The 26,322-nt window shown below is 32.7% G+C and overlaps 1 protein-coding gene across 1 annotated transcript; it reads left to right on the top strand.

Moving 5' to 3' along the window:
* Positions 1–1,226: 1,226 nt before the first annotated feature.
* Positions 1,227–23,104, top strand: LOC144838121 (protein mono-ADP-ribosyltransferase PARP14-like). Its single transcript, XM_078693480.1, has 21 exons — positions 1,227–1,347; positions 1,557–1,799; positions 2,076–2,333; positions 2,493–2,786; positions 3,196–3,438; positions 5,480–5,716; positions 5,972–7,603; positions 8,193–8,788; positions 8,957–9,190; positions 10,137–10,352; positions 10,475–10,571; positions 11,084–11,275; positions 12,682–12,753; positions 13,028–13,198; positions 15,265–15,468; positions 15,592–15,752; positions 15,953–16,030; positions 16,251–16,605; positions 16,938–17,092; positions 20,752–20,926; positions 21,462–23,104. Exons 1-21 carry the CDS (start codon positions 1,227–1,229, stop codon positions 21,722–21,724), a joined length of 5,997 nt encoding a protein of 1,998 aa, XP_078549606.1. The 3' UTR covers positions 21,725–23,104.
* The last annotated feature ends 3,218 nt before the right edge of the window (positions 23,105–26,322 follow it).

Raw genomic sequence — 26,322 nt, 5'->3', positions numbered from 1 at the left:
AAGGAAACTGTATTATGCAGAAGCTTAAAAAATGGGAACTAGGATTGGGCATAATTAATGATAAATCATTATTTCTTAATTATTAAATAGAATATCAATTAAAAAAGCATCATTTAATGAAGAAAGAACATTAACTAAACTTCAAAAAGTCGAGCAGCAGAGATATTTTTTGTTATAATGCATTAGTAATTTTCACTGTCATTTCCTAGTTATCATGTAGTAATAGTTTAGTAGTAGTTGCTTGCATTGTTATTTCCTGAGTAGCATAGTTAGCATAGTTGGTTTTTATTTCATCAATATATTTCACGGTTGGCGTGTTTTCTGGTAAATTTAGGAAATTGTTTTTTTCTCGGAATAGAAAGGTTATTTTCATACATTCTGTTTGAATTGTATGAATAGGTTTAATTTATTGAAAATGTTTAGTGAACTGAAACTGTAATTTTATCTACAGATAAGAAATAGGCCTCTGTATTTACATTGTAAACCACGTGGAATACATTAAAATATATACTATTTTGTTTATTTTTTAGTTGTGAAACATGTTTCTACAAGACAACATATTTGGGAAAAACAACCTTTAGGTGTTTCCTTAATGGAAGAAAGAGATCCAGAACCAGACACCATTGAGATCAGTGGTTTCACTTCCTCAATTTCCTCAGATGTGCTTGAGCTATATTTTGAGAATCACAGGAAATCTGGTGGCGGCGAAATTTTAAATTCTGGCATGAATGAAGACAAAACTAAATTCACCATCAAGTTTTCAGATGAAAAAGGTACGCCTTGGTCATAATGTATTTTTGATAATACTGTATTTAAGAGACATTCTCAAAGATGGCTAAGGAACTTAATTTAGGGGCAATGGTTGAAATTCGCAAATTAAATTTTATTTTCTAGTATTTTTTTAGTGTTTTGTCACAGTAATGTTGACTCAATTTTTTTCTTAATTTTGCCTTTGCTGTTGAACTTGAACATTTCAGCTTGTAAACTTATCCTTTACAATGATAATGGTGTTAACTTGGTTTTTTTCAGTTGTGGAGGATGTTCTTGGACAAAAACATGAGTTAAGCAGTTGCAAGCTTGTTGTTAATCGTCCTGGAAAAGAGATTTACCATAGGCAGCAGGGAAAAAGGTTGTCAAGAGTTGTTTCTACACATTTTGAGAATGAGCAAACTTCTCTCACAGTTGATAACAGTGTATGTATTCTGGTCACATTCGATGAAGAAAAGATGGAGCTGGATATGCTTTTGTTGTATTTTGAGAGTGTGAAACATTCCAGTGGTGGAGTCATTTCGAAATCAAATTTACATCAACCAGGAAATGTAATAATAAAATTCAGCGAGATTGGAGGTAGCGTTTTATATTATTATTTCACATAACCATTTCTGATTATTTTAAATTCAAGTTCTGATTTTTCTTGATAATTCTTTTTGCCATCATCATCAAAGGTCTGAAATATTAATGCTGTCAGTTACTATAAGTAGAACTTTTTAACACAGATGAATTTTTTTAATTGTAGTTATTATATATTGATTAGTCAAGTTTATTTAAAAAATTAGTTGCAGAAAATGTTTCCAGACGGTCACATAATTGGCAAGGTCAACATCTAGACGTTTCATTAATTGAGGAAACTGATCCTGCACCAAACACTGTAGAAGTGAGTGAATGTTTCCACATGATTGGAGAAGAAACTCTTGAGATGTATTTTGAAAACACAAATCGATCGGGTGGAGGAAAAATAGTATCTTCTAAAATGAGTGAAGATGAAAGTAAATTTATTGTAACATTTGAAAATGAACAAAGTAAGTACAAGTTATTATTCAAATGTACTCATTTTAAAATTGTCTGGTGCACCATTTGATAAGTCAAATAAATTACCAGTATAATGTATGTAGTGCCAGTGCCTACGAAGAACTTGCTGGGACAATAATTTCAAATAATTGTTTTTTCTCAGACTAAAAATTGTAGAATTTTCGTAGACAATTAAGGAAGTTAGATAATTCCAGGGGCCATATCACTGTAGGATAACTGGTAGAACGATGCTGGTGACAAAAGCACATATTTTTTTAACATTTCAGTTGTGAAAAGAGTTCTTGCAAAAGATCACAAGATTAGCAAGTGTCCACTTGCTGTTAAACGCCCCAATAAAGAGTGGAAGTTTAAGGATAGTGTGGATAAGTCAGTACTTGAAGTACATGGAGCTGAAGAAAATATTACTGAAGAGATTTTAGAAATGTATTTTGAATCCCCAAAATCAGGTGGTAATGGTAAAGAGGTTAATGCTGAGTATGATAAAGATAAAAGTGTGTGGACAATCAGATTTTCAAGTTCTGAAGGTAGGTCTTATGTGATATGATTTCATATCACCAACACAACAATAAACAATTCTAATTTATTTTTTTCATAAAAAATCTAAACAAATTCAATATATAAATTATTGTATTGACTTCCAACAATCAAATCATACATTTAAATGTTATTTATGTTGATCTCAGTTGCTGACAGTGTCTTGAAAAAGCCAAATCATAAATGGAATATTAAAGTTCTGAGGCCACAACCAAAAGGAAAGGTTTTTAACACCATCAAGCCTAATGCTAAGAAAGCAAAACAACAAGAGGATGATGAAACTGTTCCATTAATAGTTGAGAACGTGAAATCTTCAATATCAGAGGATTATTTGAGATTGTACTTTGAAAGCAAGAATAAATCTGGTGGAGGACCAATTGCTTTAATGCAGAAGAACCAGAAAGTTCCTGATAGTTGGATAATACATTTTCAACAAAATAGAGGTATATTAATGGGTTGGATATTACTTTGTAATGATTTGTTTGTTTGATTTTCCCCACAAATGGTCAAATTCATCATCATTAAATGATACAAAATGTGTGAAGAAGAAGGCCATAAAGTTTTGTAACAAGTTATTTTATGATTGTTTTACGGCTTGATTATGATATGTGCTTTTAAAACATCTATGATTGAAGAAAGAAATTCATATTTAGCTTTGAAGTATTAAGTGAGTTCATATGACTGGTTAAATACAAGAAATATAGTTCTTTTATAAAATTATCTTAATATATTTAAAAGTGATTTGAACTTAATCAAGCCAAATATTCCAAAATAATTATTTTAAAAGTCTACACACATGAAAAGCACAAAAACAATTAATCTTGCTACAGTAATATGTATCTTTATTTTTAGTTGCTGAGGCAGTGGTTAAACATAAACATGAGCTGTGTGGAGGATTGACAGTTAAACTTGGAACGAAACAAGTTAAAAGGCCTATCAAAAAGAATTGTTTATTGATTACTGATCTTCCAAAACCTTTAGACGAGGATGTATTTGATCTCTATTTGGAAAAAATGACTTCAATGAATAACCCAAGAGTCGAGTTTGGAAAAGATCCCACAAAAGCTATGGTGACTTACGCAGACCCTATTAATGGTACTATTATTTACTCTACCTACTGTAGATAGATTTAAATTTTGATATCAATAAATAAGTGAGACGACAGCTGAATAATATAAACAAACTTCACTTTTCTGTATTTCACTGTGACTTTCACTGACATGTAAACACTGACCTGGTTCATCACCACCCACAGTAGTATTTGTTGCAATTGCATAGATTTACAAAGTCATCATGTTACAGACGTACTGTATTTCAATATTTTCAAATACGATAAGGTTCATATTTAGAGTACCAAAAGAGCAACAACGACAGTAACTTCATTTCAACACTTCCAATTCTGTTCTCTCATATCATTATAGTACAGTCTAATTTCCTCACTGGGACGTGGCGAAGTGAGCATCACTTGGCTGGTGGGGGTCCAGGGTTTGAAGCCCTGGGAAGCAATGCGTTCTAGCGTAATTTGAGTCTGTTCTAATCAGATTTAGGGGAGGCACTTTTATCATTTTTTTATGGTACATTTATTAAATAGCATATTGTAGGCAAAACACATTGCAAGAGGGCCGATATATGTGACTGTGTTTAAATACATTCTTTCAATTTTAAAAAATGAAGTGACCTTTAAAGTTCAATATGCCTATATTTATCGGGTAAATTTTAGCATAGAAAATATACGCAAACCGCGAACATAAGACGTACCGACGAGCAAAGAGGTATTCGTTAATTTTTAAAAATCGTTAATCATGACCCTTTGCAACTTTTTGTTGTATAAGATGTGCGAGCGTGCGCGATATTAGTACATGCTATATTCTAGAGTAGTAAACAACCCAACGAAAGTGACAGTGGGCAGACCTGTAAATGATAGTTGCGAATGAATGGCCGATTCTTACAACGGGAAGATACAGCCTCTCGTAACTATGAATGTTAGTCCCTGGATGTGTATAGAATGAACCCAGATGGGCCAACTTTTAAATATAGAGTTACCGTATAAATGTTTCGTACAAAGGGACACTGCCAGACCAGGATGAAGTAGTAAAAAAGAAGAAATAACTTGATTTACATTTTGGTCCTTGTAACTTTGATACAGCTCAGATATCGACACGTGAACCACAATGAAAATAAGTTTGTAAATTAGACGTTTTACTATAATATTAAATATATTGGTTTACTAGAAATTAGTTTGATAAAATATATTCTACAATATTAGTAGGCCTGTTTATGTAATAAATACATAGTGAAAGAGCTTATTTTAGTATCCTATAGTAATATATTTTTTTATATATAATTTAAAGAGAAAATGGGATTTAAAATCAGGTACAAAAAATCTGACGATCCAAGTTTTTAAAAAAAATCTGTAAACACCCACTTGTTATTTTCAAAACACATTGCATTTCGGCGAGGTCTGATAGCATGCGTGACTTGCGAAACAAACAACAAAACAAAAATCATGCGTAAACAGACCATTTTCCATCGGGAAAATCAGTTTATTACCTAACAGCCATTTTCTCAAAAGTGCGATAAGTTCATGACATATAGGACATTGGAAAATGTAATAACGTAGCTATAATAAGATGTTGGCTAAATGAAAATTGCATGTTTTTTGTTTAGTAATGTAGGCCTGCAATGAAACGTCTATATATACCCCACGGTACCAGCACAGTACAGAGGGTTAATCGTAAATTTAATAATACGCCTTTTTCACGAAACGAAAAAACATCTGCGATCGATGACAAACAATGATTTTTACTGTATATTACATTCCCTTATGAGGGGGCCTGATTCCTTGTAGCGCCCCCAATTACCCCCCACAACCTGGCGCCATCACTGATCAGATTATGTCTGTTTTCATTTTTTGCCCTTCATCCCTACTATCAAATCCATCACAAAGCCACCTTCACATACATTACCTAAAATCACAAGCACCACAACATAAATGATGTAGATACACCTACCTATATTAAAAAAACAAAATAATGGTGGTTACATGTCCGCCTTTGGTATAATTCTTCTGCAGGAAATGGCACCCTATATACCTGTATGTATAGTTTATTTGACATCTTGTTTTGTATATTAACAGATATTGATATGGTCATATCAAAGATTAAAGAACAGAAACTTTCTGGTGTAACAATCGATGCAAGGAAAGTGTTTGATGTTGACACAGTCATTGTGAAGAACCTGAACAAGTCATGTACAGAGGAGATGCTGATGCTTTATTTTGAAAATCCTAGCAGAAGTGGTGGAGGACCAATTCAAGAACTGTATATTGACAAAGAAAGACAAGAAGGAAAAATACAATTTGAAAACTACAAAGGTATGTGGCTGATCCATTCAACTGCATTCACCCCACTAAAAAAAGTAAACATAATGTAAGTGGTGATACAAAACGATAATTTGGTAGTATTAGGACTATAGTCTGTATTTCAACATACAACAAAAAGGCAACATTGTTGCAACTGCTTTGTTAAAAAAATACTATATTATTGTTTTTTCATGTATAGACAAGCAAATATTTAAATAAAAGTGAAAGTAATATGATTTTTTGTTATCTTTTTTTTCTATATTTTAGCTGTAAAATCTGTCTGTAATATGAAACATGAACTTCAAAAAAAAGATCTAGAAATGTGTCTATACTATGATGAAATTGGTGAAGTTGTGTCGGATGGCTCTCAATGGATACCAGATCCAGTTTCTGTTAAGGTTGATCCTTACCTTTTGACCTTTGCTTGTAAGAATCAAGAGTTCATGAATGAACTGTCTGCTGCTGGAATACAGATGGAGTATAACGAAGCTTGTGATGTCGTAAAATTGCATGTTGGTTCTGAATTGGATCTTAAAAAAATCTATGGTTGGGATGAATATGCTGCAAGTACCTTCAAACACCTCTGTGACCAATTTGATGTACAGTGGTTGGACATTGGGGATGAATGCATTGGAGATTTCCAGCCATACATTGAAAAGGCAGAGACAGAAGGTGTGGAATTGCAACATCATGATTCATCCCTACTAATTGTAGGAGTAAGGCATATTGTTGAAGAAGTTTTGTGTGAACTTTCAAAACAACTCGATGTTATGAATGATGACATCAAGAGAAAAAAGAACATTGTAGAAAGAGATGAAAACTGTGGACCTGTAAAATTGAAAAAAATCCATTTGCTTCATTTTGAAGAAACCGCTAAAAGTAAATTTGGAGTCGATTTTGTCGTTGATGATAAAAGCAGTACAGTAAAATTTAAGGGACTTCCTATTGACATAGACTCAGCATCGTTGTGTCTTTACAGAGATCTTGAGAATATTGTTGAGATCTCTTTCATATGTGAATCAGAAGTTTCCAAATTTCTGCTGAAATTCTATGATGATGTCATACATTGTGTACAAAAGGATAATCATCTTCACATTGAGTATGTTATTGAGGAAAACCGTGTGAAGGTGTATTCTAAGTCTCTTGACCATGCCAAGGCTGCAAAATCCTCTATTGAGAAAATAAGATGTCAGAAATATCCTCTTTCAAGTGATAAAGTCAAAGTAATTAAATCTGCTGAAGGCAAAGAAGTACTTGAATCTTTTAAGGCATTCGAATTGGTGACAGTTGGAATATCTCAAGCAAAGGGTGAAGCATGCATCGTGATTACAGGATTTGACATGGTTGTAGATCAAGTTATCAACAAATTGGATGACTTCTTATTCACCAACCAGATATTGGAGAAAAACAAACCTGTGAACCAAGGAGTAGTCCTCTTATTGGAGAAACATCATTCACATGAAATTGATACTATGGAAACAGCTTTGAATGCACATTTTATAAAGTTAATACCTAAGGCAGACCTTAGCTGTGTTGTAATCAGAGGTAATCGTAGCGGTATAGATAAAGCGATTGAAAAGATAACACAATTTGAAAGAAATGTGCAGACAGGCAAACACCTGATATCTCAACCAGGTATGGCAAGTTATTTTAAAGAAGATAAAGGAAGAACAGCACTAAAATCTGTGGAAAATAATTTCAAATGTATTATAGAGGTTGATGGCAAGTTCACAGGCACTGAATCATCAATGCAAGTACTGTTGCAACACAAGATGCAAGGAGTTGAGTTGATCATATGCAAAGCAGATATGACAGAAATGAATGTTGATGCTATTGTGAATGCTGCAAATGACCGACTTCAACATGTCGGTGGATTAGCTAAAGCTATTGTTAATGCAGGTATTCATTTGATGTCAATCATCCATCAATCAACCTTTATTTCCACCATAATCACAAAAAAAAAATCAAATACAAAACTAAGATAAAGGACATACTGTACAATAAAGGCAAAGCATGAAAAAACCATTGTACACCTTTAACAAAAACAGAAAGAACAAAAACAAAAATGACACTTAAATACAATTACATTGCCCACCCACCCCATGCAAAATAACAAGTGATATTAAAAAGTAATACTAATATTATATATATTGCCATAAGTCATATTTTGTCAATTAATCAGATGCTTAGAGATCTGCGACTTCAAGTTATTAGCACTATACAATTTTTTTATATTGACACATTTTATAGTTTATTTATGTTTTATAAAGTTATACCTAATGCTGGTGAAAGAATTGAAAATGCATTTTTTATAAAAAAAAAAAAATCCCAATCAAATATGCATTTGTAAATACACTCTCATCCAATCTCATTGTTTTATAGTAGAAGAAATACATAGTATGTCTTTGCAACAAATTGTTAATTACTAGTAGTATAATTACAACCTTATTTTGTTAACTGTACATGTTTATGTTTCAATCTTTTTTAGGAGGAAAAGAAATACAGATAGAAAGTGACAGAATAATGTCAACTCAAAGAGGTTTGCTTCTGTCAGGAGAGGTAGTGGTGACTAATGCTGGCAAACTTCCATGCAAAAAGGTTATTCACACTGTTGGTCCGATGTATAAACCAAACCAGCCCAAAGTGAAAATGATGCTCATGAAGGCAGTGACTGGTGCCTTTGAAGAAGCAGATAATATTAGATTCACTTCTATTGCAATGTCTGCCATTAGTTCGGGTATATATCGCTACCCTTTAGAACCATGTACACAGATAATCTTAGAAACAACTAAAGAGTATTTTAAGGATAATCCTAGATCGACACTACAGCACGTATACTTTGTAAGTGTTGATATGAAAGTCTGCAAAGCCTTTGAATCAGCTATGAAATCTGTCTTCAAAGTTAAGAAGGAAGAAGAGGATGATTTTTTCATGGTTGAGGATTATGATGATTTCGTTGACCTACCAGCAGCTTCGGGCATACCAACTATTTCGAATTCTGGACTGAAAATAAATAATGATGTAGTAACACCGAAAGAAGGCTTTGATATTAAGCTAATCAAGGGGAAAATTGAAGATTCTGAGGTATAATTTTGTTTGTTTTAATATAATTTGTTATATTATTTGTTGGTATTTTATGGAATGAATACACAAATACTTTGTTAAAATAATTGTATGTTAATTATTGCTCTAAAGTAAAACTCACTGAAATTGCATTTATAATACTTGCACCACAAATGATAATTTCTCCAGGTGGATGTCATTGTAAATACAACTTCAAGCGATCTTAATCTGACCAAGGGTAATGTTTCCAAAGCTCTTCTTCAAGCTGCAGGTCCTCAACTTCAACAAGAATGCAGTGCTATAAAAGCTACTAATGGAAATATTCCAGTAAATGGATTTGTTGAAACTGGTCCTGCTGCTTTGAAATGTCAGAAAGTATTCCACACATCATCACAACAATATCAAGGACCAACCTCAATTCAGGTTTGATACAGTATTATTATTTATTATACCCATTTCCTTTGCCTAATTTATTTATCAGAACTAAACATTTGAAGGCAAATTACGAGTTTCTAATTCTTTTTGGTGGAACATAATTACCGTATATATTCGATTAAACGCCCTGCTTTGAATAAACACCTCCCTCAAAAAAAATAAACGCCCTTCCCTCGAATAGACGCCCTGGGACCTTTATTTATTTCCTCCACATGCATATATACACAATATATATACAATATATTGTATTACAACACATTTCTATTTTTAGTCTAGTAGAATTTATTGATTGACATGATCTACATTTTGATACAATTTTTACTGTATTTTATCACTTCTCGATATTAATTGTGTTGTTTTTTTTCATATCTAGGGGGTATTTATTTGATTATACATACCATATTACACCTTCTCCCGAATAAACTCCCCCCTAAAAACCCTTCTGAACAATATACGCCCCAGGGAATTTATTCAAATAAACATGATATATATATATATATAAACACATCAGGCACAGAACATGAATTCTAAACCGCCCGGTAATATACTGAAATTTAATTAATTAATTTGAAGCGATAAAAATGAGGAAATCTGTAAGAATGAGAAAAAGTCGCCCCAACCGAGACTCAAACCCGGAACCTTCTGCTTGATATGCAGATGTCCTAACCATTAGACCACTGGGGCTTTCATAGTATAGTTCAAACCCGATTGGATAGTGACTCTTTAACATTCTCGGCGTGGTACGGCGAAACAGCACTATAGTTCCTCAATTGTACGCACGCGCACCAGAGATCAAATTGATATGCCCTCCATCTATCAGTATTTTTATTCACTAAGCGGGATTTCCGTAGAGATACTTTTTATATATACATTAGGCATAGAACATTATTTCTAAACCGCCAGGTGATATACTGAAAGTTATTGATTCTTTCAGAATATAAGAGTACTTCTCAAGACGATATTGTCATCGGCATCTGATATGAGCTCAATTGCCATTCCTGCACTAGGGACTGGGAACTTGAAGTATCCAGCTGATCAAGTGGCCAAAGTCATGTATGAGGAAGCCATAGATTACAGTGGAAATCAGCCACAAAGCAATCTGAAGGAAATACATTTTGTAGTTTATTTCAAAGATACCAGAACTATTCAGGTTTGTTTTGCTTTTATGTTTCGGATTGATATTCTGAAATCCCTCATGTATCCAATTATTTTTAGTGTTATCAAACCTCTAGGCTGCAGTAAATTGATACTATACTCTTAAACTTTTCATAGGCATTTGACTCTGAGATAAATAATCTAAGATCTCCAGCGAATGAAGAAGAACAAATAAAAGAAACACCACAACAAATTAAAGAAGATCCTGAAAGAAGTAGGTCTAATTTGGTTTAAAATTTCAAATTTTACTAGATTCGAACTCGTCACTATGGATGAGTTAGATTATCCGCTGTGCAAATGCCTTGTGCATGTCATACGTTAGAATATTGCGCACAGAAAAACGATTATGCCATTGTGACCTGAAAAAAGTAAAACTTTATATTATGTTAACAAGAATTAGAGATATGCTGCGAACAAAATTCGTGGAAAGAAAGAAGAATAAGATAGAAAAAAAAAAGATCCTGACATTAACATTATCCGGCAAGTGCGGATAATCAATAAACAAATTGAGCCATTCATTTGTTCTATGAAAATTTATCATAATGCACAAGTCACTTGTCTACGGTACTGTATTTGACATAGACAAGTGAATTGTCCAAACTAATTATGATCCAAAAGATTTTCATTTCAGTCAGTAAAGATTAGATTATCTGTAATCCTGTAATATTTAGCTTTTTAATAGTAACAGTAATTTAAACTAGTAGCCATATTTAATTATAATGCTAGTGTACCAAGTTAAACAAACTGCAGCAGACCATGTAACTTCATCACCATACCAGCACTTCAAACAGTTAAGTAAATATCAGGCAGAGATGGAAATTGGATGTGTAACTGTTAGAATTGAACAAGGAGATATAACAGCTAGTGATGCAGATTCAATTGTCAATTTAACCTCAAGTGATTTCAATTTACGTGCTGGTAAGTCTTTCTGTATACAACACTATTATACTGTACTATAGGAAAAGGTATTTGGTGTGACAACTGGCTTCTAAAAATTGTGCAAGTGTGGAAGTGAATGTTGATGCAGGTTTCAAATCTAGTATTTTTGTTGTATATTCCTCTCCTGATCGAGAGTGAGCTTTCCATATTTGTTTTTCTTTTTGTATTTATTACTTCAATTGTATAGGCCCTACCTTGGAAATATTGTATGGTCGACGAACCTCTTCTACAAGGGAGTACAGTATTTTTCTGTTTCAAGGGGTTATTCTTCTGTTTCAAGAGAGTATTCCTCTGTGTCAAATGAGGAACCAATAAATTATCATTATAATAATTATAATTTATTGTTTTACCAAAATAATTATTTGAGTAAGCTCTCATCTTGGTAAATCTCAAGATGAATGTAATGGACACAGATCAACAAAAACACATTAGTCTTGGTTGAAACATTTGACATTGTTGATGTTTAGATTTGATTTTTCAACTGTAAGACATATAGGGTCTTTACTTTCCACGTTACAGTTGGATTCAGTCTAACTTTATTGATATTGAACCTTGATTATCTGTCTGTTTTTTTCATTCATCATGGGTGACAAATAATTGACAATTAAATTCATTATAGTCATTTAAATATAAAAAATATAAAAACACAAAGATATACAATAAAATGAACTAGTAAAAATATAAATATAAATAATAAAATGTTAAAATTTAATGTGTTGGTTTGTATAAATAACGGTTGGGAAGGATGTTGATAGTTTTTTTTTCTGGAGAATGTGAAGCCGGTTTATTTATTTGGACTGAAAGTGCCCCATACTACAGTACTATTACAAACCTTAAATGGGGAAGGATATAGATTTATAGATTTGCAATAGAATCATATATTGTGAAAATACTTTAATTTAATCAGGATTCTTTGTTTGCAATGCTATTGGTTACAAAAGGACAACAATTTTTCTAAGCTAACTTCTAGAAATTTGATATGGGTTACCTCTTCGAGTGTAGTATTATTAACGTATAGTTGTATGTTACCCTCTACAGATTGTATATTTAGTTTTTTTGTATTGAAAGTTTGTTGTTCAGTCGTAAATGTGTGTATCCGCAAATATAATAAGTTTGACATGTTTGCTTACAGTACACAAAAGATTTTATTTATAAATAATAAGAATAACAATTGGGCAATGGTAGATCCCTGTAGAACACCAACTTTTATTTCTCTTTTTATTAATTTATGCATGATTCAATAGTAACATACCGAGTTCTGTGGTTTAGGTAACTCCTGAACACAACACAGTCTAACACAATACCATGTGTGCTATATAATTCCATTTTATTGATGAGTATTCTGTTTATTAATTTGTGGTCAGTAACATTTTTTTTACTTATAGGAGCTGTCTCAAATGCAATCCTTAAAGCAGGAGGATCAGCCATTCAAACAGAATGTAAAAACAATATTAAATGTAAGATTCGCCCATGCAAATTGATTTTATTTCCTAATACTATATAGATGCTGATACAATTGTTACTTTGAAACCCTTTACACTAAAGGAAGTTTGACAAATTGTTGTTCGAGCAACTGCTCAATTCACAAACTGCAACTTTACAGTAACTTTTCATACATTACATTAAAAATGACTGAAAATATGTGTAAGAAAGAAATATGCAAAGTTAGAACCTGCATTCTAAATTGATTTCAAAATATGCTACAGATTGATATTGTATTCCTTTTCTCAGCCCATTCAGAAGAGGTGTGGACAGGTTCAGGTAGACTGAACTGTGGTGCAATTTGCCATCTACCTATTCCTAGGGGCGACATCAGTCAGCTTAAAGCAATGCTAGTCAGAATATTGACAACAGCCAACAATTGGAAGAATGAGACAATAGCATTGCCAGCTATTGGTACAGGTAAGATAAAATAATATTGTCTAATTCGAGAGGACTAAATCTCTGTCTACACTATTAGACCTGAGTGCTGCGTTTGATTTCATTGACCACAGCGTTTTATTTGAAAGAATGAAACCTATCCTAGGTATTGAAGGGACAGTCTTAAGTGGTTCAAATCATACCTAACCAGACGTTCGCAACGTATTAAAATCAATGACGTTAAATCGATCATTTACTATCTGTCATATTGCGTGCCACAAGGTTCCGTTCTCGGACCGATACTCTTTCTCATCTATATCTTACCGCTAGCGACAATAATAATAAATCACGAAATCGTCCCGCATTGCAGCTATATTTGACTGTCTCTCCGAAAGATTCCATCGTTCAAGCTATACGTAAAGTTGAGGCATGTCTGAGTGACATATCTATTTTGATGTCTCAAAATAAGTTAAAACTTAATTCTGACAAGACCGGAATTTTAATCATCGGATCCGATATCTCTTTATCCAAAATCAATATTCAATCCATTCGTATTGGAGATAGTGATATAGTAATTACAAAACTCCCGGTTAAAAATCTTGAGGTTATTTTTTATCGTAATACATCGATGAAACCTCAAGTGTCCAATATCGTAAAAATTTCAATGTATCATCTACGTAATATAGCGAATATCAGACCGTTTCTTACTGTCGAAGCGACGAAACAGGCAGTAATCTCATGGGTGTCTAGAAAACTCAGATCTAGAAAACTCAGATCTCAGATATATCTGAGTTTTCTAGATCTAGAAAACTCAGATATCTGACTTTTCTACATCTAGAAAACTCAGATATCTGACTTTTCTAGTTCCAAAATGGAACTAGAAAACTCAGATCATCAAATGATTGGTTGGTAGGTCATTTGGATCATTACATTATTAATCAGAAGGTAGGTCATTTGAAATACTAGAGTATACTATTATTAAAACTGATTACTGTGTACGTTTTCTTACTAATATTGTAACATGTAGAAGCTATTTTGGGTACGAGTTGACCACTTCTAGCCTAGTAGGGCCAGGCCTACTCTTCGCAATACATCGCGATAGCGCCCACATGTTGAGCCTCGAATTGAGTTTGCTTAGCTATAGGCTAGGCCTAAATGCTAAGCCTACATTTTAAAAGGTGTATACTGTATTTTTTTATGATTTCAGTCGTAGGCTGCTATTACAATTAGTTACAATAATTATTATTATTATTAGTAAGAAAACGTATAATACTGAGAATTTCAAACAAGCTACCCTCTAATAATAATGGAACGATCCATTTGATGATCTGGACAGATATCTGAGTTTTCTAGATCTATAGAAAAGTCAGATATCTGAGTTTTCTAGATCTAGAAAACTCAGATATATCTGAGATCTGAGTTTTCTAGATCTGAGTTTTCTAGACACCCTAATCTCATTGGTGTTATCAAGGCTAGATTACTGTAATATCTTTATGGCCTACCTGAGACTACGATCCGAAAATTACAACTTGTTCAAAACTCAACATCACGTATCATATATATGCGCAGGAAGTATGACCATGTTACTCTACTTTTGATCAAACTGCACTGGTTACCAATAAAGAAACGCATAGAATACAAAATTCTGCTACTGACCTGAGCGAATTGCTAAGCTACCAACACAGCAATTGTTCACTACGATCATCTAATGATAACATATATAAGATTACACGTACCTAGATCACGCCTAAAAACGTACAGTGATCGTACGTTTAGTGTCTGCGCTCCATCTGTATGGAACACTCTTCCGATTAACATCAGGAAATCAACATCTACAGACTTGTTTAAAAGGCATCTGAAAACATATTTATTTCAACAAATTTATGAGTGCTAGCGGTTCTGGCGTTGCGCCTTAGAACTTATCTTTTTGGAAAGAATTTGGCGCATTATAAATATGAATTGAATTGAATTGAATTGAATGTGCCCAAATTAGAAGTGTGCAGAAACTTACCATGTTATCATAAAAAAGGAATTGATCTGTATTCGTGTATTTTTTTTTTTAGTTTTGCGGTCATGCATGCATGTTATTTTGAATTTTTTATTTGTAGGAAACATTGGAAAATCACCTAAAGAAGCAGCTACATTCATTTTTGAATGCATCCAAAAATTTTCAAAGAAAGAAAATCCAACCAACTTACGAAAGATCCTGATCATTGTGTTTGAAATGCCTATGACTTTAGAATTCATTTCTACTATGGAAGCTATGCAAGGACAGCAGCCTCAGCACAAAGGCATTATTCAGAGAGGTTATGGTAAATATAAATCCAAAAATGTACAAACAATTAATGTGTTGGCATTGATAAAAGTTATTTAGTCTACACATACTCAAAAATATAATAAAAAAAAAAAACTATTTTTCTTTTTCATTATTACAGATTATATGAAGGCAAAAGTCCTAGGAACAGAGGAAGTAACCGACGAAGATGCTAATACTAGCCCACAACTCGCCTTAAGAATTCTATCACTAGATGAGAAGCAAATAAAAGAAGCAAAGAGTAAAATACAATCAATAATAGCTGAGGAAATGACAAACCAGGTTTGTTTTAATTATAAAATAAAATAATGATATATTTAGAAAAATGAATATGAAATATTTAAAAATGATAAGTTTTGGTTTCATTGAAATTCAAGTAAGTTAATATTTTGTACAAGCCTTAATTATTAATCTAGTATTAAAGCTTTTGTAACTTGGGTAGTTTAAGTCTGAAAGCTTGACTAAAGTTTCTTTTGTTCAAGATTGTACATAAAGAAGTTTTCAGTCGATTTACTCCACAACAGATTGCAAAGTTAAACAAGATTGCTGGCAACTATGAGGTGCAGTATGATACTTTTTAGCAATTCAGAACATCGATTCCACCATTTTGTGTCAGGAAAAGTAGAAAGATATTTGTTCAAAATGTAGCAAATATCAGTACTTCCGTTAAAATACTTGTACATTTTTGTTTATCATTCTTTGTGTTTAAATAAAAGTGTGGCTTTTAAAGGTTTTCAAATTTTGCTTTTACATGAAATGTTTTTATTGTCTCTTCATTAGGTTTATATTAATACTCAAAACGTCAAGTCAAACACCATTGAATTGCAAGGCAGGCCTGTTAATGTGATGGAAGCTCAACGTGCCATATTTGATTTAACTGATAAAATACATGAAGCAGAAAAAGAAAAGGAGTTAATTTTAAAAGATGTTAAATGGTTTTACTTAGATGACAAGGATGACATGGTTGAATTTGGTGGTCATATTACAGTTTTGCTTGAAAAGGGCTACCCACACAACAAGAAAGAAATAACGTTTACTTCAAATAAGCACACATATAAGGTGAACCTCAATAAGATGGAAGGAACTGATTTAAAGTTGAAGAAAACATTTCGTGTTATTCGTAAAGAATTCAAAGGTATACTTCTAAACAAATTTTTGGTTGTTTTCAAAGAATTATTTTAGGATCTGTTACTTCAGTTGGTAAACAAATGGTAGCTTTACAGGATCAGACTAAATATTGGGGTTTTTTCTAGGCCGGGAAGAATAAGTTGATCAGGGGTTTGATAGTAAACAGTTACAGTAATACATATCTTTTCTGGTATTTGGTAATGGCTGTATAGCACAACTATTTTGGGATTACAGTGTTGTGGTTACAAAAACAATGAAATCAAACAAACCGGACTAGGATACTTTATGTAAAGATACCTATATGATTATAAACAATTGTTATTCTATTTGTTATTTAAGCTGGGATGAGTCTTCCTCCTAATTGGAGTCCTATGAAGGAAAATGAACATCTGAAAGTTGAGGAAGTTAAGCCAGGTAGTAATGAATATGAACTTGTGGAGGCAGAGTTTACTACTTCATTGAAGACTGAGTATCAACCACAGTCTATTGACAAGGCTTGTACAAATAATTTGTTCTTAATATACTACTTCTCCTCTAAGTTTTTGTTCTCATAATAGTATTCGTATGTGAATACTGATCTGTTTCTAAACAATATGATATTTAAAGAACTGGAAATTATTGGTTAATACATTTCAATCTTTAGTTAGATAGATTGTTAAATATATTTCCTCTTGAAAAAATAATTTGTTAAAATTTTTTTTGTAGAATATGCCATTTTAATGTCACAAAATAGTTTTCACTTTGACCAAAAATTAGATTGGAAAAAACAATATACCCGAAAAAAATATAATTTAAAGCCAAAAATAGGCAAATTGGCTGCCAGTCAATGGTTTTTCGGTTGAATTTAACTGTTTATTTTTTTCTTTTTATAAGTGTTTTTTTTTCTTTGGAAGTGAATAACTTTATTAAAACTACAAAATGGCCTATTCAAAGTTTGATTTGTTATCCGAATTGTTCATGTTAAATAATAATAATACAATTTGTATAGCGCCTCCAAATTGATCAATGCGCTTTACATTATAATGCATAGGAAACAAGTAAGTTTTAAGGCCTTTCTTAAATAGATCTATCGATGTTAGTTCCCTTAAGTCTCTTGGCAGAGGGTTCCAGAAACTTGCTCCAAATTTGGAGAAAGCAATGTCCCCTGAGACACGCCTTTCAAGGTGGTCCTCAACCTGGTTGGATCATTTTCCGACCTGAGACCACGCCTCCCACAATTATAGAGCTTAATGAAATCCTTAAGATAACCTGGTGCTCGGTTGTAATGTAATGCAATAGAACCTTGAACATAATTCTACTCTTAACTGGTAACTAGTGTAGCTCATTAAGTATTAAGAATTACCCCAAGTTTTCTAACTGTAATGGATGGTCACAGAGTTACGTCGCCAATAACAAGTTCTATATGTCTGTTACTGACATCAACTCTCGATGGAGACAAAACAAGCAACTCTGTCTTTGACTCATTCAGTTTGTTTTGACACATCCATATACTTAATAGATCCCCTATACATTTTGTAATTTCTAAACAAAGCAACTTCAAGATCACCTGGTAGTTTAGGGTCAAAACTGGTATATAATTGCATGTCATCTGCATAAAGATGAAATAAAAAACGTTTAATGACATCAGCAATTTTAGGGATGATATCCTCGATTCCAAAGCATTTAATGTAACCTTACAATTTCTCTCTTCAATATATGTCTTAAACCATTTATTAGCATTTTGAGTAATCCCAAAACAATTTTTTTTATGGTGATCCACCGTATCAAAGGCTGAAGACAAATCAAGCATCACCAAAATCACAACACGACTTTTAGCAAAATGTTGTAAGATATCGGTTTTTTCCTTCAACAATGCAGTCTCAGTACTGTACGTAGCTTTATAAGCGGATTGTAAGGGCTCTGTTAAATTGTTTAAAAGACAGTGCTGGTTAAAAGTCTTAATGATCGGTCTTTCTAAAATCTTGCCAAGAATAGGCAAGTTCGAAACGGGACGACAGTTTGACAAGACATTTGGGTCAAGTGAAGCTTTCTTGATTGTGGGAGTTACAGCAGCTTCTCGGTGGGAAAATACCGGAAGCATAGGAGCAATTTGCTATATGGGTTATGACAGGGTAAATTTGTTCCGAACATTCTTTAAGTAGCCAAGTGGATATGGGTCAAGGGGGCTTGTTTTGTTTGGAATCTTGTTAATAACTGTCTTCAACCTCCACGCGTGGGAAAGTTTCTAAGCAAACATTGGTTGACATTTCTACAGGGGGAAGAGCCAGGCCATCATTGGTCTCAATCACACGATCATCTATGCATGCTCGGATATTAACTACTTTATTTCTAAAATAGTCAGCAAACTCTTGACATAGTGATTTATTAGAAATACACAATGGTAAACTACGTTTAGATTTATAGAGAACATGATACATTTCTTTTGGATTGCATCTAAAAAGACAGATTTGACAAAATTTGTTTTCTCTAATTTAATTAAATCACAGACACGTTTGTGCTGTTCGTCGAAGTTAGACTTATCTAAACACACATTGTTTTTCTCCATTTGCGTTCGAGTATCCTCCGGTTTTTTCGCGCAACCTCAACCTCGCTAGTATACCAACTTGGTTTACTGTCTATTTTGCGCACGCGTGTTCTTTCAGGGCAATGCTTGTCGAGAATTGATTTAATCACATGATTATACGTCTTGGATTGTGCTTAGGATCCTCTAGTCCAAAAATAATACTAAGCTCGTGTTGTAGTTCTTACTTAAACGAGTTTTTTTAAAAGAGCGAGACGTTATGATCCGCTTCATCCGATCTGCTTTACTGATGTCTAGCGTAGGCCTAACCCTTATGAGGTGGTGATCCGAACCATATCTATGTGGCAAAACCGCGCAGTCCGCAACGACACCATCATCTTCACGACAGATGACATGATCAAGAATATGACCTCTGATTTGCGTGGGCTCATCAACGGTTTGTTTGAAGTCATGCTCTGTAGGTATTTTGACACAAAACTTTTCTCAGGCTGGTCAACGTGGACATTCATGTCACCAACAACAAGGGGTAGGCCATCGATTTCTCCCAGAAATCGGCAAATTCGTCAATAAACTGCGATGGTTCTATACCATTTTTCTGTGAAGGAGTGGGGCGGTAAACGGCAATCAATCTAAAAGATTTAGTGAGAACTGTCATACAAACATGCTGAAACGATTTAAATTCATGCGTTAAACTTAAGTTCAGACTTATATATAATCAGTATTCCCCGACTCTCACGTCTCCTTGGCGTGGGAAACTTTGAAAACTAAACCCGTCAGGTGTGCACTCCTCGCTAATCGAAAAGAAATTCCGTCGCTTAACCAAGACTCCGTAATAACTAAGATGAATCTAAAACCGTATTTCCATTTGACTAGTCCAAATACACATTAGAACAACAATCATCCTGTGTAGCCTAATGTAAGGCGGCCTTTCGAATGAGTTATCTAGACTGCTCCAGTAGCCCACTTTGCATATCAATCGAAAATCGAAACGATTTACGATATGCGGGTCCGAGCGGCTAACCAACCAGGTATCTGTAGTGAGGCTACAGAGATCAAAACACATTTAAATGACACTATCCACAAAATAGAATCACCAAACTCTTCACAAAACGTATAAACAATAGTTCCACGGAAACTTTAAACACCAAAAAACTTGTAAATTCAATCTAAAAAGGCACCAAAAAACAGAAATTTCCTGAGCGGCAGTTAAACAGCGTTTAGTGAGATCCAACTTACCCACTATACTGTGTTGTGAGAGCATGCATTGGGTTCAAATATCATCAGTAGCTTCTTATACTTGGCTCCGTAATTATATACACATAATATATTCCGATAATATAGTTTCTTCTGTACATGTACAGGATACGCAAAGTTTCTTGAGTTAACAAACAACGGTAGTAAATAAAACAAATACGTCCTGCTTGTTCGACGGTCGGTATAGTTGAGAGAGAGAGACAAAGAATAAAAAAGGTTTGCATGCCATTCGTTACACCTGCTAACACATATGCAAATTGCCTCTACAAGCGCTTGTTACAATCTAAAGTTCACATGTTTTAGGGAACAACACATCTTTAAACACTACAGTCAATTTTAGCTACAAAAGTCAAACTGCTATTATTTCTTTCATTATAGATAAGTCGCATTCAGAATATTGAGTTGTGGAAACAATATGCTGCTAAAAAAGAAACATTTGAAAAGACTATGCCCAGTCAAGCATTTGAACAAGTTCTGTACCACGGTACTGATGATGGAACCATTGAAAAGATCAACATAGGAGGTTTCAACAGAAGCTATGCTGGAAAAAATGGTATTTCCACATAAAATAAAATTTAATAAAATTTAATAATGGCCTAGTAATAAAAGCACTTCCATTGAAATGGTGGCCTTTCCATTCAAAATGATGACGAAATTTTTTATTATAAATAATCGTCAAGTTTATTTTTAATATATAGGCCTAGTCTCTTTTTAATTTTGTTGATTTTTTTTATATCTTAAAACTATTTCTAGAGACCTTTCCATCTTTTCTTTTCTATCAGCTTTGTAATGTAATGCGCTCAAACATGGTCACTAATAATGTTTACATCTTTACATAATATTAATTCTGTAAAAAAATGTAAATTAAAACAAATAATGAGTTTGAATATTGGAAAGGTTGGCAACTTTTCTAGAATATTTTATTATGATATGTTATTGATATTTATTATTTACAGTATAAGTATTTTCACATGTCCATATTATTTCAGTCGCTTTTGTTATTACTTTTCAAATATTTTTGTCATTATTATTAACCATTGTAATTATTTTAGCTATAAAGTTATTTAAAATTTGTTTATTTCTTTCAGCAACTTATTATGGGCAAGGAACCTACTTCGCTACCTCTGCTGGTTATTCTGCTCGTGACAAATATTCAGTACGAAATGCAAACGGACAAAAACACATCTACATGTGTCATGTTCTTGTGGGGAAATGTACACAAGGAAAACCTGACATGTTGGCACCACCAGATGGCTTTCACAGTGTTTGTAATGATCCTAACAATCCTCAAATTATCGTCATATTTAATGATGTTCAAGCCTATTCAAGTTATCTTATTACCTTTAAGTAAACCTAAGTGTCATCTCTACTCTTGAGATATATTAATACTAAACATATTTTATATGAATGTATATATACTAATATACATTAATCGCTAATCATTGCATCATTGTCTGGAGTATTACCATAACTAAACATTTGTTTAATAAACCTGAACTTTTAAGAACAAAAAACCTAAAGCTAAACATTAAGCAAATTTAGTAGTCAAATATTACTTTTAATATTAAGTCAATCCATTGTAAGTAGACAGACCTATTTAGGTTACTAAATATTTTAATACTTTTATTATATTATATCTACATAGAAAGCGTTAATTTTCTTATACTAAACTATGATTTTAAAGAATACATAATTTATACTGAAATTAGTTTAGTTTTGAAACTGGACTAAAATTTAGACAATACATGTATGATTATACTACTGGTAGTAGGCCCTACAATAATGTAGTTTATTTCTATATATAAGGGACAATAGATGTAAGTGTATTTATATATTAGATATCTTTTTATTAATTGCATTGTTTAAACATATATTATTCAATATTTGATAAACTCCGAACGTTTTACAATTTTGTAGAAATGTTGATTCTAGTGCGACTTTCTTGTGTTTCTTTGTTGTTTTCTACACATAGAGCACATATTGTTAAATCATTTTCATGTAAGTCAAATATCAGGTTGCCAAAATGAAAGTAAAATAAAAAAATACTTTTTGCTATTTTTTATCTATTAAACGATATAAGAAACGAAAGACTTTACATTTTCTGCACAAATAATTAATTCAGTTTTAATGTGACCAATTCGAATTTAAGATGTGAGAGCGTATTTTTAATATTATGTAAAAACTTTTTTCATTCCAATAATTATAATTTTAAATAAAGTGTTTACCTTGTTCCTTAAACCTTGATGATTAAACAAAACTGTTAATTATAGTTTTCATTATCAACTTTTAAAAAAATGACTAAATGTATTCCATACAAGAATTATTTAGGCCTATATTATTATAAGAAAATGTTATGTGTTAATCATTTGTGTAATCATGACAATAGAATTGTTTCCATATCCAATATAGATTTGTTAAGAAATGATCATTCAACTATAAAACGTCTAATCATTTGAGAAAATGTTATATATAAAATAATAGCATTGTAATTATGGTTAAATTCACTGGGTAGTAATATTCTAGACAAACATGGTACATTAGATCTACTAAAAACTAAGGAAATATAAATAGATTCATTCAAACGTTAAGAACATTTTTTATGACAGACTATGTTAATGGTAGTTTCGCTATATATTAAGCATCAGAACGTCGCTTGGTGGATAATTATGTAATAATCACTATGATACTATACACTATAATATTTACAAATTAATTAAAATTACTATATCCAATGAAATCAAGGCTGTATTTGTTTTAATAGTTGGCATATATCATTTATATAATATTGAATTGAAGAGAAAGGATGTTTGTTACTATAATTTAATTGTTAGCCATCCCCTTAAGATTAACACTGAGCACGGACATTTCTTAAATCCTGGAGGAATTATTTAGATTCCTCTAGGATCACACTACTATTGAAAGCTCAGACCCATAACAGAGATTATATTAGAATTCCACATAACGTAGGCCTACGTATGCGAATTTGCACATTATACCATAAACTTTAATTGAATTGAAAATCGAAAATTAACCTGTTACTTATCTATTCTATTGAACAAAAAACATCAACGCATAACGAGATCGCACAAAAGAAAAATGTACAGAATTATCCCTCTTTTAGCTATTTTGTTTAGATGATTTGGCGATGATAATACAATCATGTATTTCTGTTTCTTATGGTTACGGACAACACAATTGTGCGAATTGTTTAATAAGATTTAGTACAATGAGATGACATTAAACACGCTTGAAGATGACTACTTCTATTAATACCGCGGTCGGCGATATTCATCTAAATTAATCAATAATAGTAACTGTATTAAAGCATGAATATACCTATTACCGCCTTTCAACTCAGACTGATAATTGAGTCTAATCTGAGCCTTAATGCTGGCAACATTCAACGTTTATATACAGTTACGTTCCAAATGGATGCGTTTGAGGTAACAAGTCGCTTTAATGTACGTTTGTAAAGAACAATATGCCTAACGAGAGAAACCGATTTAGGCCTAACGAGAGACACCGATTTACTGTACTAAAGACGGTATACAAGGATTGATGTCACTTGAAGAGAAATTACAACAGGCCTACTAACGGTTTCCAGTATAGAAACTGTCCAACGGTCATCAGCTTAGTGGATACAATTTGGCTGAGTTGTATTTATTATTTTGTTGAATTTTTATGGAGCCAATGATACAAACAAGTAATTTTATTTAGTGCTTCTTGAATAGTCGTTATTTTATTAAGTGGCATTTTTGCATACGTTTAAGACAAAATTCAATAATGCTGTATTTTATATTTGAAAGCATCAGTTAACCTGCATTTATTGCTTACAAAAAGCGCTGACTCATTTATCTTGTTTTCTAATGAAATAGACTTTCTTATCTGCAGTGATGGATTTTTGCATCGTACTCAAAGTCTCTTAGAACAATGGTTCATGGCCGGTTAAATATTTCTTTTTACGTTCGTATGTATGTTTTAGTTATAATAATATATATAATAATACATGTTAAATCTATATCATCTAAAGTCATCTATTACCAACCAGGAGACTATCTCATTGGATACGTAGATTCTGGAGAAACATCAGATTTTTCAGACGATTCGCAGTCGATTTTGAACATCACTATAAACATGTTAGCGGCAGTAGATTATGTTAACGAAGATGTTTTGCAAAACATAACATTAGGAGTCGTCATGTTTAGCGATATATCTTTAATAAGGAATGATATTGAACAACTTGAAGGATTATGTATTAGGCCTACAACAGATAACTTGATAAGTTTGGTTGCAACAACGAAAAGCAGCGGCATTACCAAAACTATGATGGAAATCTGTAAAGCGTTTCATACTCCAATAATAATTGATAACCATCAGGAAATGTTTCAAGATTTTAACGAAAACGTTTTTTATGTTGGAGAAAATTGGCGTTCGATTATTAGCGCGATTTTAAAGCTTCTTAGTCAATTTTTTTGGGATTGGATAGGTATAATTGCTCCCGATACATCAGACAGTCGTCTGTTTGTTAGTCACGTGTTATCAGAAGCTCCAATGTATAATATCTGTTCTGCTTTCGAGGTATTCATGACAGGTTACGTCTCAGAGGATCAAATGTCACTTAAACAGACTATAAAAGATTTTGCGAAAGTTAGAGTAATAATTTCGCTTTTAGATATTTATTACTTTAAGGATATTATAAGTTTGCCATCGGATGAAACCTTTTTTGGTAAGCATTGTCACATAATATTTGACCATTCATTCAACATAATCTATTTAATACATTTCCTTTCATGGTGTTTTTCATAAATCTCCAACAACAATGTTCAGTAGTTTTCACGGCATAAGCCAATTTTCGCAAAACGCTATTCTTTCACCAATTTAATAGTATTTTAGGTATGTTTACTACAAACTAGGCTATTTTGCTCCTTTTTTTGCTTTCTACTTATCACATATATATAAATTTTCTATCAATCGCATGACATAGAGTAAGAATAACATATTTATTTATTACAGACCTCGTTTGGGTTATACCTAAAGACCGAACGAACTCTGTCATACCACCATACATTCAAGGAATGGGCATCACCCGAGAACCACATGACCAGTATGAAACTGGCACTCATTGGTACACCGTTTTGGAAAGCATCTGCAACAGCTCACGTGGCAACCAGTTTGGTGAAAACACAGACAATGCGTTAGCTTGTAGTAAATATATTGCAACAGATTTTATATGTAATGATTTACAATCTTTACATGGAAATGTGCAATCTAAAAACAGAAATGTGGAACGAGCCGTAGAAGCCATAGCGCATTCATTGACAAGTTCTCTAGATGACCACCAAGGTAGTTTAACATTAAATAAGACTGCGTTCGTAAACAATCTACAAAAGGTAAGCAAGATGGTATTTCATAAATATTAACAACTGCAGTAATACAGACATTAGGAGATTACTCATTGTGATTAATCATCGAGTTATTTTTCTTATTTCAAAATTTTTTAACAGAGAAGTTGATCCATCCATGTTGCGTAGTAGTTCCTTTAAACTTATAGGCCTGTTCAATAATATATAGTACCAATAAACTTACTCAATTTCACGTTTTTATTTAGGTGAACTTCATCGGTTCAGACGGAAAGCAGTTTTATTTTGACAAAAACAACTACTCTCCTACTAACTTTATTCTGGTAAACTATCAAACAGAAATCACGGAACAACAAACAAATGCTGTAGTAAGAAAGTTTGTTGGCACGTACAGCGAAACCATGTCGGGCAGCAATGAATTAAGAATCAACATTTCAGAAACAGTATTTCAAAATTCCGAAGAAAACGTAAGTTTTGTTTTTATGAATTAATATTTTTCCTCTACGGCCTTTTGAGGTTGAAGCAAACAAGAAATTATATATGTTGGATGCCACAGGGATTACCCAGTTTTTCAATGATTGAAATTCCG

The sequence above is a fragment of the Antedon bifida genome, chromosome 3, assembly GCF_963402885.1.
Source record: "Antedon bifida chromosome 3, ecAntBifi1.1, whole genome shotgun sequence".
Lineage (NCBI taxonomy): Eukaryota > Metazoa > Echinodermata > Crinoidea > Comatulida > Antedonidae > Antedon > Antedon bifida.
Note: the sequence above shows the minus strand (reverse complement) of the source record. Positions and strands in the feature narration are given on the sequence as shown.

Coding starts and splice junctions, on each gene's coding strand:
- LOC144838121 (XM_078693480.1), top strand. CDS start 1,227: ATGGAGCTGGATATGCTTTTGTTGTATTTTGAGAGTGTGAAACATTCC. Junction 2,334..2,492: donor CAGATTTTCAAGTTCTGAAG/GTAGGTCTTATG, acceptor TGTTGATCTCAG/TTGCTGACAGTGTCTTGAAA. Junction 15,753..15,952: donor CTGAGGAAATGACAAACCAG/GTTTGTTTTAAT, acceptor CTTTTGTTCAAG/ATTGTACATAAAGAAGTTTT.